A 16830-nucleotide genomic window follows, 5' to 3' on the forward strand; every position below is an offset into this window, starting at 1 on the left:
GTAATTGTAATTTCTAATTTATGTATGTGCTAAGTATCTGTATCTAATTGTAATTGTTAAGTATATACATATACATACGTAACTGTTTAGTATTGAATTAAATCAACTGTCATACAAGTAAAACTCATATGTACATACAAACATTCGTTGAACTTTTGTTAATTATGGCAAAATATTGGATCCCAATATATATTTTCAAGGGAATGAAAACATTTTTGTTGATATTTGCCAAAAATGCAATTTCCATTGCATCTTTTAGGCGCATCTCCTGAAAAGCACGCAATGAAATTTTTTGTAAGTGTTTCTTGTAGAAGAAGGACTAGTGCCAAATTTGTATAGACTTGCTTCTAATAGGCCATCCAAGGCCTACCAAAGCTTTAAAAAGTTGAAAGTTGAAATTAATTTATTAAAGAACGTAGGGTTAAACACTTTTTGTCCTGTTGCATCTCTCAAAATAAAAGAAGTTAGTAACAAATATTACACTAACAATAAGAAGGACGGGAAAAACAAATTTTTATTTAAAAAACTGAGCAAATTGGTGTCATTTTTTTTATTATTACTAGAGTTTTGTAATTGGGATGTGTGAACACAATTCAATCGATATTGTTATAAATAAAACTTAATTAAAGTGTCGTCTCCAGGGGTGTTTATAGATAATATTCAAACCAAAATGTTTTTCTCTATTTCTCTATATATTTATATTCTGTATATAGTCTTCATACGTATGTACACATATGTAGTTTCTATTGTTATTAAAATTGCTTGCAGCTTGCATGTCATTGCGAATGCCAATCTTACTGAATAATGGTTATAATCTTTTGTCTAATATCCACTTGATTTTAGCTCTTTAGTTTGTATTATATTGCTTTTGATCTTTAATTTTCTTTACAAGAAATATGTCTACTTAAATCCCACCCTACACCAATCCACCCCACAACTATCCTTTGTGTAAGCCTGCACCGAGCGTTCGCAGTATAAGTTCTTATCGTTTCCTTTTTGACAAATCTAATATACTTACATATGTATACCTACATATATGGAAAATATAAAAAAATAAATCAAAAATCAAGTACACAATCCAGCAACCAACCCACCCAGCAACTAAATATATTTAAGTCCTATCGCTTACTATATATTATTGTATCTTCCTTTTGTCCTCCTCTCTCCCCATAATATACATACATATATGGCCAGAGTGTTGGGCCAGGCTAAATACTAAATGTATTGTATTTGCAAGATATGTATAAGATATATCGATCTGGGCCAGATTGAAACACTTTCACTTACTATATACTCTCGCATTCTAAATACATACATACATAATTACAACATAATAGTTGTCCAGTCAATGTGCGTGTACAACCGCTTACTAACTAACTTAATCTAATTGTTAATATGTGGACAAATTCAAGTATTCACAAAGAAACTTATCATTATCACAACAACAACAACAATAACAACAATAACAGAAATAACAACAGCAACAACAACTGAACAGAACAGAAACTTTAACATATACTATACACAGGGGCGGATCCAGAGCGAGATTTTAGAATATTGCAGCGGGATCTTTACCCACCAGTCTCCCGCCCCCTGGATCCGCTACTGACTAAACAATAAATATATATAAACAAACTCACATGACTCACCTTGATTGTACATTTTAAAAAGAAGACCTAAATCTAAAATCTAAATGCTAAAAACTAATCGAATTTAATTCTCTTAAATCTATGACAAAAAACAAATTCGAAATATAGGTACACGAAGCCGATGCCTGTCTGGTGCTAGCTAACAAATATTGCCAAGACCCCGACGCAGAAGATGCTGCCAACATAATGAGAGTAATCTCAATTAAGAACTACAGCGATGACATTAGAGTCATTATACAGCTTATGCAATATCACAATAAGGTGAGTTCAATAAGTGTAAAGTGATTATAATTTACACATAAATTGTTGTTCTAGGCCTATCTATTGAATATTCCATCGTGGGACTGGAAACAAGGTGACGATGTCATTTGTTTGGCCGAATTAAAGTTGGGTTTTATAGCCCAAAGTTGTTTGGCGCCCGGTTTCTCTACCATGATGGCCAATCTATTTGCCATGCGTTCTTTTAAGACCGTAAGTATATCAACGTATTTATTGCTTGCCAGAGACATAAACACATACACAGACACACACACACACACTCACACACATACACGAAATACAAATATATCAAAGGAAAACTTGACCTTAACCCAAAGAAGAGGAACAAGCAAACAAGACACACACACACACACACACACACACAGATACACATAGACCAAAGTACACAGAAAACTGGCACAAAAGCAAAATAAGTGATAATAAAACAACAACGAGAATAATAAAGAAACCTAAACCAAACGAGGCCGATGAGAAAGAAGACAACACCTAACACCTATCCTACCTATACATATGTACATAAAACTAAATATATATATATGTATGTGTGTATATTCTATATGCCGGGAGATTAAGATTGCGTCGATTGAGTCTCCCCGTCCCCGCTCCCAACAAAATGCAAATGTCTCATCTGTCTACCACGTCTTTAACCCTTCTTTAGTCGCCAGACATGCAGTCTTGGACAAATGATTATCTACGCGGCACTGGCATGGAAATGTACACTGAAACTTTGAGTCCCACATTTATTGGAATACCATTTGCTCAGGCCACTGAGTAAGTCAAGCAGCAGTCAAGGCAGTCCAATTTCTTTCATAAAATGCAGTTTTTTTTTTTTTAAATAAAAAAAGAAGCTGGTTTAAATGTTTTTCAAAAAACAGAAAAAACTACAACAAAGACACACTCACAATCCACACACACACACACACATAAACATACAAATGTTATACTTTTTCTTCCACTCGGTTCTAATTGTTGTTGTAAATTTTTATACTTTTCATGTTTTTTCATTTTGTTATTTGAAACAAAACAAAAAAAAATAAAATTAAACAAAATTTATATCGGCACGTTTACACCTAATGTAAAATAAATGTTTAACGTGTTTAAGTGTAAATGTGCCTGATTATGGAGTAGATTTCAATATGATTTTACGAATAAACTAAAAAAATAAAAAATTAAACAAAATATAAATATATAATAAGAAACAAATATACATATATACACCAAAAAATACATACATACAAACACCACCAATACACTGCGAAAAAACTAGTCGTTGTTCTAAAGCTAATTCTTTGTGTAATTCTTGTTCTAAATGTTAAATGAAAAAAAAAAAAGACAAAAACCAACAACAACAAAAGCCTTCAGTGTTTGCAAATATAAAAAAGAAATACAATAATAAAATAAGGCAAATCTTTTAGGACACTCAAATACACATACACAATACATTCACACCCACACACACACACACACTCAATTGCTAATTGTATGGTATCTTTGTGAGCGGATAAAAAACAAAACCAAATCTAAGCGTGCATTTAAGTTGAAAGTTTCTATATACAACCTTACTATCTAATAGTTATTTGTTTAATATTCAAATTTAATTTCCATATATCTGTATAATTTTTATAAATCCCTCTTTTCGATTGATTTTTTTCTGTTATTCTATTTTTTTGGTTGGTTTTATTGACACAAATTGCTCGTTTTTCTCTCTGTTAAGGAGTGCGTGCGCCATCAATGCTGTAATTGTAAATTTATTGCCAGAAAGTGTACAATAATCATACAGAAAGAAAACTAAAACAAATGCAGAAGTATTTACCATTATTACAGGCTTACAATTATTACATATACATATAGACAAATATGTATATATGTATGTGCGTATGCCAAATGCCCAAAAGCGTTTTATGTTTTATGCACAAAACCCAAAATACGAAAATCAAACGAGATCACTTGCCTCTATCCCTGCCAGCTGTCGTAAGTGCGTTGCTCTCCCCTTCGACCTCGTTGCCAGTCACCCCTGACCCATGTAATAAAAAGAAAAAAAAACTACACACCAACAACAAAACAACAAACATTGAAAACAAATCAAACGATACAAATGCTTATATATAGCCAAATACAAACCAAAAAAAAAAAAAATTAAAACAACCAAAACCAACCTATTAGCAAAAACGAAAACGAACAAAAAAAAAAACAAACTATATATCTATACTAAATCCAAACCACAAAAACAATCATTTTCTAACTTTCAGTCACCAGACACACAGGCCTGGCAAAATGATTATCTTCAAGGTACAGGGTGTGAGATGTACACCGAAACCCTATCACCTTCATTTACCGGCATGACATTCCCACAAGCCAGCGAGTAAGACTCCAAAATTGAGAAAACAAATTAGCGCAAAAAAAGAAAATTGTAAAAAAAAAAACAAAAAAAAAATACTTCTACAACTTACTTAACTTTTTGCATTGTACAATAAGTTTGTTTAACCAATTCTTTTTGAATACGAATTCGATTACTGTTTGATTTTAAACCTTTTGCCCCTTTTGCCCCACCCACCCCTCTACTTATTCGTAGTGGAAAATCAACAATCAATAACAATAATAATAACAACAACAAACAAACAATCAACAATTATAATAATCTCAACTAACTCAAGAGCAAACGCATTGATCAACTTGTATATTTGAAAGAAACCATAAGAATAATTCATCAAATCCCCATAAAAAAACACACTTATAGTCAGTTCTTTTTTTTTTTTTTTGATTTTTTTCTTACTAAATCAATTGGACATATGTACATTTTGCATCCAATTCGCTTGCTATGAAACAAAATCCAAATACCAAAACCAAAAAAAAAAACGATACCAAAAGCCAAATAACTCCGCTCACTACGTTTAGTATAGATACTTGAAGAAATCAACGAGAAAAGTTTTTAGCCATTCACAGCCTCTTCACTTAACTCCACTCCAATCCAATCCACTAGAGAACCTACTCCACTTTGTTTGTACCTTTGTATCCTCTAGCTATTGCATGTGCGTTTATTTAGGCACCTTGCTGACCAAACTAGTTGGTTCAATTAATTCATTTAACAATTCTTTTTGTTTTTACCTTTTTCAACTTCTTGTTTCACTGTAATTTGATTTTGATCAATTTTTCATTTTTTTTTTTGGGATTTTTATGATAAGCATTTTGTCTAGCATGTATGTATGCGTATAATGATCTATGCTTTTAGTACTTACTAAACAAAATCACATAAATATACACTCAGACACTTACACTCATACTCACACACCCACACACATCCAGACAGATACTCACACCCATACACAAGCATGTTCTGGTTTTTTGTCCGAGTTACATTTATTTTTTCAGCAACTACAAAGTACAACAATTACTACACTTTTGTAGTCTAATAATTAATTAGGTTTAAATAATATTCTCAGTTTTTCTCTCTCATTTAATCTAAGCACTTTGCTAATTCATTTATTTCTCTAAAATCCTGTGTCTAGACTGTGTTTCTCCAAACTGAAACTCCTGCTGCTAGCCATCGAAATAAAAGGTGCAGAAGAGGGAGCTGATAGCAAAATTTCAATTAATCCGCGTGGTGCCAAAATTCAGGCAAATACGCAGGGTTTTTTTATAGCACAAAGTGCTGATGAAGTTAAGCGGTAAGTAAGGACCACCCACTACTACATAGTACATTCTATTTTTAAATTAATCGTTCTATATATTTTCGCATAGTGCCTGGTTCTATTGCAAAGCCTGCCATGAGGATATCAAGGATGAGACACTCATCAAAAAGTGCAAATGCAAAAATTGTAAGCAACCTTTTGACCAATTTTTCACATATTTTTCTTCTCTTAAGATTTCTTCCTTTATTGTTTATGATTTATATATATATATTTTTTTTGTTTTCAACATTATTTCCCATATATGAATATGTATTGTATAATTCCCATATAGATATATAATGTTTAATATAAATATAGACCTATAGAAGGACAAAACAGCTCAGCTCAGGTTATATAAGATGCCAATTAGTTTTAAGTTTTAGGGACAAAAAACAAAAAAAAGAAAACAACAAACAAACTGGTTCCTAGAGAGATGAAGAAAATGCAATATGTACTCTATTCCATTTATTGTCTATACTATCTGAATTATCTTAATTCCAATTTTGCAAATTTTTCATATATATATATTTAATATTCATACATATATATGTATTAATATATATGTATATGTAAATCTTTTATCATATATATATTTATTATTATATGTGTGTTGGCGTGTGTGGCCCTCCTTTCTTAAATTCCAACAATCAATCACAACAACAACAACAACTACTACAACAACAACAACTAACTAAATGTATAACAAAATACTCATATTCTTTGGGCATCACCCCACACATATACACACATTCGCATATGCGATTGGGTGTGTGTGTGTGTGTGTGAGGATGCAATAATCAAAATCCAAATTAAAATCAATACAAAATAATACAAACAAATGCCATAACTTTGTCCCACAGTGACTGTTCAGCCCAGGAGCAAGTTTGATGACCTAGGTAAATCATTATCACAAGAATAATAATAAATAATTAAATACAACCAAAAAAAAAAAGAATGAAAACCAAAACACCCAAAACCAAAACCTATTCCAATCCATCCTTTCTCCAAAAAACCGCCCTCCCTTTCAAAGATCAAAAACCACAACAACAGAAAAAGAAATGTTTAACAAATTACACTTACAACACAGACACACAAAGTTAATACACACAATTAAATTTTTAAAGTTCTTTTCAACAACAACATTCCAAGAAACAATTCCAACTCTTGTATAAAGTATTTTATTTGTACGTTGAACTCAGCAAATTTTTTAAAATCCTGCCATCACATCCCACCTCTCCATCTCTCTCTCGATCCCTTCGATCCCACAAACCACTTTCAAATGCACCAACCAAAAAATGATAATAATAAACAATGTTTTTTGTTTTTGATTTTGAATATATTATGTGGATATATTGATTACATGGATATTGTTTTCAAGCATTTTGAAAGTGTGTACCCTCTTTTTACCTTCCCTTGTTCCAACCAAAAAAAACAACCTACCTCTAAAATAATTTGCCCCAAATTGTGCAGTTTTCTATTTTGGTCACTGTTTGTTTTGAAATGCGCCTCAACTATACTATATGATAATACTATACTATATAATCCCCCACCCATGTTGCGACGGTTGACACACATATTTAACAACATAAACATCTATATATATATATTTCTATATATGTACAATATTAATTGCCAAACCTTTCTGATAGCTTAAGAACAAAAACAAAAAACAAAAAAAAAAGGAAACTGTTCAATTTGTAAATATGTTTGTGCGATATGCAACCCAAGTTTCTTTTCAATTCCTTTACAGCAACAAACAACAACATCGCAAAAAACAAAACACTATTTTTTGTTTATTTTTTTTTAAATATAAAATCTAAAAAGCCATAAAATTTTATTCAAAAACCAAAATTCTTTGTAATTTGCTGTCAAAACGGGCAGCTTTCTTTGCAAAATTTATTTAAATTTTTTTAAAAGAAACAATTAAGGATTATCGATTGCTTTTGCATAGTCCACTCGAGTTGACCTACATAAAGGATAAGTATCCTTGAGTACAAAAAATATTGTTCTAATCGAATAATGTTTCGTTATCCAAATTTAGCAATCAATTGGTTTTGATTTTTTGGTTCCAATTTCAATTGAGATTATTGTTGATAAATTGTACTATTCTTTATTTATTATTCATACATATATACACCCACAAGATACAATTACAATACATATACACCTCTCTTTATATTCTAAGTTTCCCTCTTATAAAACGCACAATATATGTTTGTTAATTCCTTAATTTCTGTCTGGCGATTCCTTCTCATTCCTTCTCAGATAACTTTATCAACTTGTTGCTCTTATTCCCTCTTTCGAAACCTATTTGTAATTTATATCTCCTACAATTACCTACATATACATATATATATATGTCTTGAGTCGAAGATATAAGCAAAATGAAAGCCAATTTAACGTGCATGGATAAAAGGAGCGCACATATTAAGTCGATTAACATTTTCTTAACCCAACCACCACCCACACATTCACACATAAACACCATTTTCTCTCACATTAAATCTAAATCAAGATAAAACAACTATGATACAATTTTCAATTTTTTTTTTTTGTTTTTTTGTAACCTCACTTTCGCAGCATCCGCAGCTCTGATTTATATAATAATGTTCTCTTCTACTAATTTCTTTAATATATACTATATACTTACATATCTGATTAATACCTAATTAATACCTGTAGACAATAAGTTCGCATTGCGAAATGCTCCGCCGTTTTCACCAAAGTGTTGTAGCATTTTTAGTTTTTCTTACGTTTTCCTTGGGTTATTGTCTTTTGTCTTTTCTTGGCGTGGCACTCACCTCTCGATTGTGTATATACCAATACAATGAATAGAAGATCAATTACATACATATAAACAAATAAACAACAATGTAAATAACTTTAGAGAGCTGGTTTAAACAATGAATAACTAACGTTTAATGTATTATAATTAATAATAATATCTCTACATACATACATACATATATATCAGCATATAATTTATAAATCTATTTATATCAACCTATGTATATCTATAACATAAGAAAATGTTAACAAAGTTAATTGACAATTTTTTTTTAGCTGCCACATTCTCAGGTAGTTAGTAAGTTTTCTTGCCTTGGCTGAGTGCTAATCGGCTTCTCAGTGTCTACCCGCCACCGCTGCCCCAGACCCCTCAACTCCCTTCTTGTTTTTTTTTTAAATGTCTATGTAGCTTATATACGATATGTAAAGATGTGTCCAGTTTTTGGTAAATGGTAATCCACTTACAGATGTGGGCATGATTATGATGCAGACGGGCATGGTCAACCAAGGCATCACATCGGTGATGAATACAATGGAGGGTACGCCGCTTTCAAATTCAAATCATTTGCAATATCAGGGCGCTATTAATACCTATATCAATACATTAATTTATAATCGTAATCGTTATTTGTTGCTGCTAAAAGTTAACATAATTATCGTGCGCTTTTCCCATCAAAAGGCGCTCTGAATATTAAACTAAAAAAAACCAACCAAAAACACAAAAAACAAAAAATATTAAACAAAATACTAAAATTTGATTTTCGTTTCCTCTGCTCTATATATGTTTATATTCTTGTTTTAGTTTATGGCATTCAAAAATAATAAATCTTAAATTAAAATAAACAAATAGCTCGCCTAAATTAAACCTCCCCCGCAAAAATCTGCCAACAAAAAACAAAGTCTAACTCCCCAAAATCGCAAAAATATTTAAATGAAAGAAAGATTAAGAAGGTTTAGTTTAAGAATCGGTCTTTGGAAAGTGATAAAGTGCGTCAGCTGATCTTTTATATCTACATTGATTTCTCTCTCGCTATCTCTGTCTTTCTCTTTATCAATCAGTATAAATACAACATCTAATTATAATATATACAATCAACTATATAGAGTTAAATTAGTTTTGCAAGTTCTATCTAAGTAAGTCGCGAACTAAAAATAACATCTTTACTTTAATCTAGTATCTATTTAATCATAAACATAAAATGCATTTTTGTCATAAGCGAGTAAATACCACCATATCATGCATATTCTAACGAAATATCAAAGTATGGGCTCTCATTTGTAATACCCTTGTTAGCCAAATACTTATATATATATATATATATCAATATATGATTTATATTTCCTTCCTTTTTTTAGTTTTTGGTTTTTCATTTATAAATTTTTATATTATAAGAAGATGAAAGAACAACAATCATTACCTTACCATATCCATTTACCTATTCACACAAAAAATCCTATAAAATTCTGTTTTCATGAACAAAATACAGTGGCCACCTTCCGGAAAGGCGTCCGAGCCGTACAAATGGTTGGGCGTGCAAGTACGTATAACTCTCTCTCTCTCTCTCTCACACACTCTGTACTTCCTATCTCTCTCTCTTTCTCTCTCTCTATCTCTTGCTATATATAAATATATATATAAAAAATAAACATATATCTCTCCTCTTCCTCTATAACTCTGTCTCAAAACTATACTCTATACATATTCCTATAAGCATTAAACAACAACTAAACAAAAAAGAACATTACTTATAAATTAAATCACAACAAACAAAAAATAAGGAAACAGACAACAATAAACATATTCCGAACATACAAAAATACCAAAATAACTGAGCGATTTTAAGTCAGATAAATCGAAATTATATTTCATATAGAATATCTATTGCTAATCAACTGAAAGGTATCTTGCTTTTCATACATCGAATTCTCCTGCTCTCTCTCTCTTCTCTCTTTCTACTTCTCTCTATCTATCTCTGTCTCTTATTCTGCCTTTCAATTCATTTCTAAGTAAATGCCAGCCAAAAAACAAACTAACTTTAATTGCTATTGTTTAGCTACAATTGAAACAACCAATCAGTTAGACCCAAAAACAATCAGAAACTCAATCAATCTTAGCCAGTCAACATACACATAGCCACACACTTCTATCTAACATATACATAAAGCATTATACATACATATACAGCAATCCACCCACTCAAAAAACATATACATATACATACAGACACTCTCACACTTACAAAGATATACAGACATTCGTTTCTACTCGTTCGTTCTAGTAATTGTAAACTTTTCAACTTTTACCTTTTAGTGTGTGTGTGCGTGTGCGTGTGTAGTAAAAACAACCGAATTGCATTCATGTGAAAATGCAACACACTACAAAAACCAAAAAGTTATATTTTTTCGTATGTGTATTCCATACAACATTTTTATGTACCTACAAACAACATTCATACTTAGCACCCACTATTATAAAAGTCGGTGTAATAATACTCAGTGATGGGTTAAAGTATCTAAGTATCGTTTGCAATTTCTTGCAAATACACTCAGAAAAAACAACACGAATGGTTAAAATTTACATATAGACAAGACTAAAATTATGTTTTCGATGAGGAAACTTTAATTTTCAATTTAGACAGACAGTGAATTGAAATTAGTTAAAGTAGTTTTTGCTGAGTGTATAAATGCAATCACTGTCTGATTTGTACCGTCTCCAGGTTTTCAATTAAGACAAATGGCTTATACCTTAGGTATTTAGCCCATCACACCCATCTCACTGTCTAAACTGCATAACTATAGTTACTATATCCTACATAAATTTATATACATATATATATATATCGTGTATTGTATAAATTAACAAACTTTATTCCGTAATTTATTGTATCTATCATATCGTATCGTATCGTATCAATATCGTATAGTAAAGTATCGTATCGTGATATTTTAGGCAATTTTTAACTCATCTATCTACTTCTTCTATATTGAGAGATTTTCGACAAGATACTCCAGCGTTGTTTATATACAAATATCTATATCCTACACACAATCATTAACACTCAAAGACACACCCACACACACACACACTGAATATAAGTCATTCCTTGTAATATATAACTCACTTGTCAATCTTCAGGTTATGTTCTTTTATCTCTATCCAAATATCATATGTATTTATTTCAATATTGTACTTCCCCCTTCTCCATTTTTTTTGTGTATTACCCGTGTGTACGTACAACTACAACTATTTTAATATCTGTTTATGTGTGTGTGTAGAAGACGATGAATACTCGTTGTCAAGTAAGTCCAAGTAAATAAAAAACCAAATATTGTACATGAATATATACATACACACACATGCATACATACATACATACATACCTATATATACATTTATTAACTACTCTCATTAATTCCAAACTGTCCATTTATGATTTTCAATCAACGAAATCAAATCTACATTGTGTGCCAGTGCACGTTATGTATTTGACATACTCATTACAAAATATATCTATATTTTCCTTATGTATGTATCTTCGTTTATTTTGTATAATGTTTCCCAAAACTACATACTATATACTTTATTATCAATAAACCGAATCATTAAAATTTAGTTGTAATTGTAAGTTATTTGTTTAAAATAAGCAAAAGCAACTGTTTGACCAAAAGAAATTATGATTAGAGCCACAAAATTGATCACCAAAAAAAAGAGCGCAATGTGCAGCAAATGCAGCCCAAATAAAAATGTCAACAACAACAAAAGCACGCCAATAAAATATGAAAAACTATATATCACTTTGAGAAGATCTATATATTTATATAGATGAATGTGTGCTATATTCAAAATACAAAATTCCAAATTCGATATGCAAACAGAAAGCAAAGCACTAAATAAAAATGATTTAATCAATTATGAAGAGAATGATGACTAAATAACAATAAATACCAGCAAATGTGTTCTATCAGTTCAATTAGTTAGGTATTTTTAGCAGTTTACAGTCTCTTAGTGGCATTTAAAACAAGTTTAAGTAAAGAGTTCTTGTTTAAAACGAATATCAAGTGATAAATATCAAATTGCTGATATATATACACCTATATATATATATATATCTGTAATTATTTACTTGCACTCTGGCAATTTGTCAACAATTAAACTTAAACAAATTGCTTAAAGCTTTTAATTATCCCAACTATTTTATATGAATGCTTTTTGCTTTAACCCGCTTCAATAATATTTATCTGTATGCTATGTAAATTTGTGTATATACATATATTTATCTAATCATCACCTACAAGTTCATGTTTATTTGCATGTTTTTAAATACAACCAAAAGAAAAGAACAATACAAAAACCTGTTTCCTCAAACCCAACTCCATACCTTTTAAAAGACATAAAAAAAATAAAACCATATCCCACATTACCTTTTACACTTCTTGGTTAGTTTTCTTGGTTTTGAATTTTTATTCAACACTCCTTTTTATACCATCCTTAAGGTTGTTCTTGGTTTCCTTTGTTTTGAGTTACAACCACAGAAACAGGCAGTCCATTCGATTGAATTTATCTAATATTTTCTATTCTCTATTTTTGACACAATTTAAACAACAATTTTGTTGTGCTTTCAGTTGAATTAATTTTCGAAATTATTTCTTCCCCTACCTACCAACAACCAATATTAAAATACAACAAATTATGAGCTTCACATACAACAACAAAAGAAAAAAATACATTTTCAAATACACACACAACAACCACAACAAATACACAAACGAAATTTTGTTTACCTGAAGCTTGAGCGTTAACAAAAACCAACAAATATCTTACAGATGAACACCATCCTGCACCCACATTTACGCCACCAGAGCTACCCAAGCGGGTGCATGTGCGTGGATCTGTAACGGGTAAAGTTTCCAAACAATCAAAACAAAAACAAATAAAAAAAAAACACCAAAATCAAACACATTTGTCAATTAGTATTTAAGTCAGTCAAATGAATCAGTTCAATTCGTCGCTGTCAGCAAGACGAAAATTACGCATAAATGTATGCTACACTTTTTAACATGCAACATACACACGCAAATATGCACATTGAATCGGTTTATATGATTGGTTAACTTCAAAAATTTAAGGAAAACTTATTAGTCCGCTTATATACACACACATAAGGATTATAATGTATCATAATAATCATTCCATATACTCAATCTGGTTACCTACGGAACCCATGGGGCGTATGAGTTATATTGGCCTTGCTAATCTAATCTTACAACAATAAACCAATTTAATGTGCATAATCTTTTACACTTTTGTCCTAATTTGCCAATATTTTGTGTGTGTTTTCATTTTTGTTGTATTGTGTGACAAAAAAATAACCATAAAGCCCAACAAACCAAGACAATCAAATACCAAGAATTTACAGATGATAACAATATGAAAATAATTTAACATTTTGTTTTGCATAAATACATTATAATCAGTTGATTTTCTTTTGTGTGTTTTTCGTTTTTTGTTCTCAAACCAAAAGTGAAATTAATAACTTAATACTTCATATCGTAATTGTTAACTTACTATATTGATCACACTTAATAAAATGCTAACTATCTAACTATTATAATTATATATTCATACTTGATATTGATGTCTATATTTATGAAGCATTATTCTCTTAAATATTTTTATTTTCGGTTGTATGCTAAAAATTTGCATACACAAATGAAAACCGAGTTTAAAACATTTGCTTGTTATAAAATTTGTTTATTTGTTTATTGTCGGAGACTACTACTAATACTTATATACAATTACACAACATTACACAACATGTACAACAAAATAACACACATACAATATACATACAAACAAAGCAATTGAATACACTAACAAATTAAAATTAACTTGAACTTGAACATGCGGCTCGAAACAACCTTTCTTAATAATAATAATAATAAACTACACATACTGAATCAAAACAACTAACTAAAATGGCGCTATGAATGAACTAACTAATCGTATGTAATATGGTCTCTATTTCTCTCTATTACTCGCAAAATTCTCTATCTGCCGCTTCTGTCCATCTGCCACACTGTCAATCTGCCACAGGTGATATCACACGTGACAGAGAAGATACAAATCGTAAGTTAGGGTTATGCTTGTGGCCACTTTGTCACTTTGATATTCATGTACATTTCGTTTGTCATTTCCTATCTTTACAGTACTCAATCGCAATGTGCGCCGTCCGAATGGCACTGGCAATGGCACCGGAGCCATGCATCATATGAATAATACAGCTGCTGCCGCTGCGGCTGCAGCTGCTGCTGGCAAGCAGGTGAATAAGGTGAAGCCAACAGTGAATGTCAGTCGGCAAGTGGAGGGTCAAGTCATATCGCCATCGCAGTACAATCGGTAAGTCAAACCGGTCATGATGATGGTACATACATACATGATGCACCTGATGCACAACAAATCAAACAACAATTAAAACAACAAACCAAGTAAAAAGGTGTGCAACTCTCTTTAACTACACAGCAAAACTGGCACTTGAGTATAGTAAAGTACAGCAAAGTATCGAGTTATCGAAACCAAAAAAAAAAAACGATTATTCAGTGTGAGGATTTCTTAAATATTTACAAAAAGCCATGATTTGCTTTGAGTTTCTTCTATTTTTCTTTTTCTAATTGTATATGATTTCCGTGTGTTTGCCCAAGGCCACGGCCATAAAAAACTGTGGCCGCTTCTCGTATATATTGTAAATGAACTTTAAACTAACTTGAAAAATCAACAAAACCAAAAAAAAAAAAAACAACAACAAATATATATATAAAACACTAACACCCTTTACCACAAATACATACTACTACATAAAACAAATAACATGTATACATAATTGTCTTAACAAACATCGAATACAAAACAAATTAATAATCATTTTTCTAATCAAATGTCTCCAAAATGTATGTATAAAAATCAAATCAAAAAAACAACAACCATTTTGTTTCAGGCCACCAGAGAATGATGCTAACCCTTATGCGGGCTATCAACTTGCTTACGAAGTTAAAAAGCTCATGTATGCGTCCATAATTTCCTAGACAAATTTTTTACTTACAAACATAAAAAAAAGCATTACTTAAACAAAAAAAAATACGCCAAAAGGCAATCAAATTTATAACTTAGCATTCGTAAATACTCGTTCTACCTACTACTACTACTACTACTAACTCTCATTTTTTGCGCATTTTCTTTAACACATATTGATTGATATTAATTGATCTATTGATTGATAATGCTATTCCATACCATACATCAGTTCTAATGAAAACTTATTAAAACGTTTGTCATGTCGCTGTCTGTGTGTGTGTGCGTGCGTCTCTCTGTCTTTGTATTGATATGTGTGTGCATTTTCTATATCTTTCTTCTACTTACTAACATTAAACATCTCTGTCTTTAACCATTAATCTACATTATATTCCTACAAATCGTTTAAAAGCTTAATTACATTTCGTAAATTTTACTTTTTCATACTTGTCTTCATCCTCAATCATCCTGTGGAAAGGCATTCCATTTCAGTTTTACAAAAATATAAAGAAATCGCGTATCCTTAGAAAGATAAAAATTTTGTTTTTGTTCTGCATGCTACCTTTATTTTATCTTTCTTATTTTTAAAAAAGTCAAATTTGACTTTCTTGTCTTCTAAAAAGACTCTAGATTCTTAAAAGGACTTTACATTTCTTTACATTAATAGCATCTACCATCAACATCTGTGTTTTTCTCATTTTATATATGTCTCTGATATGATGTAAAAGTGAATGTATGTATGGGTGTATGTGTATATGCTGTGTGTGCCTGGTTTTCTTGTACTCATTTACATATTTCTACATACCAAATACATATATGTGCAGCATATTACTTTTAGTTTCTTTTGTGCGAATCAATGTTTTGGGTTTACTATTTATAATTTCCCTTGTTGCCTCGAACAACAATCAAAATTGACCTTGAAAAGAGCACTCAAGGGCGGCGATTTTCCCTCAAAGCATGCAACAACATAAACCCCAAGATAAGAAGAAGAAACCAAGTATTAAGAGAAACATTTTGAGGATGTTCATGATTTCGCCAGTGCCGTGTGCCGTCGGGTTGCATTTTGTGTAGTTGAACGGATTGATTTTTGAATTCATTCGCATTCTTACATATAATATTAGTAATTTGTACACATTTTTGTTATTAGCACAAGCTCTCTCTCTCTATTCTCTAACTTTCTTATCTATGTAAAAGTAAACTCTATCTAACTCTATCGTATGGAACACTCACACCACTCTCTTTTGCAATTGACAAAACAAATCCAAGTACTTGTACTTGTATATGTACTAGTAATCAAGTATCTATCTACTTAATATCTACCTAAATTAATCGTATACTTATATATAATTTTTTTTTTTGAACGAAACACACGTATTTTGTA

The 16830-nt window shown here is 30.9% G+C and overlaps 1 protein-coding gene across 13 annotated transcripts in view; it reads left to right on the top strand.

Annotated features, from left to right (window-relative positions):
* The window catches only part of LOC6648174 (calcium-activated potassium channel slowpoke), a 51170-nt gene that overhangs the window by 31487 nt on the left and 2853 nt on the right, over positions 1-16830 (top strand). For 4 of the 13 annotated variants that reach the window (XM_015177306.3, XM_023178483.2, XM_015177304.3 and 1 more), the window contains exons 10-17: positions 1758-1910; positions 1965-2120; positions 2587-2699; positions 5435-5593; positions 5667-5743; positions 6457-6492; positions 14478-14510; positions 14591-14780. In XM_015177306.3, coding sequence (XP_015032792.1) covers positions 1758-1910; positions 1965-2120; positions 2587-2699; positions 5435-5593; positions 5667-5743; positions 6457-6492; positions 14478-14510; positions 14591-14780 — 917 coding nt within the window. Of the gene's footprint in view, positions 1-1757; positions 1911-1964; positions 2121-2586; positions 2700-4177; positions 4291-5434; positions 5594-5666; positions 5744-6456; positions 6493-8850; positions 8923-9870; positions 9922-11659; positions 11684-13207; positions 13283-14477; positions 14511-14590; positions 14781-15375; positions 15442-16830 lie in introns of all 13 variants that reach the window. The other 9 variants (XM_023178484.2, XM_015177309.3, XM_023178480.2 and 6 more) reach the window with 8 other exon arrangements.

This window comes from Drosophila willistoni, chromosome 3R (genome assembly GCF_018902025.1).
Source record: "Drosophila willistoni isolate 14030-0811.24 chromosome 3R, UCI_dwil_1.1, whole genome shotgun sequence".
NCBI classification, from domain to species: domain Eukaryota; kingdom Metazoa; phylum Arthropoda; class Insecta; order Diptera; family Drosophilidae; genus Drosophila; species Drosophila willistoni.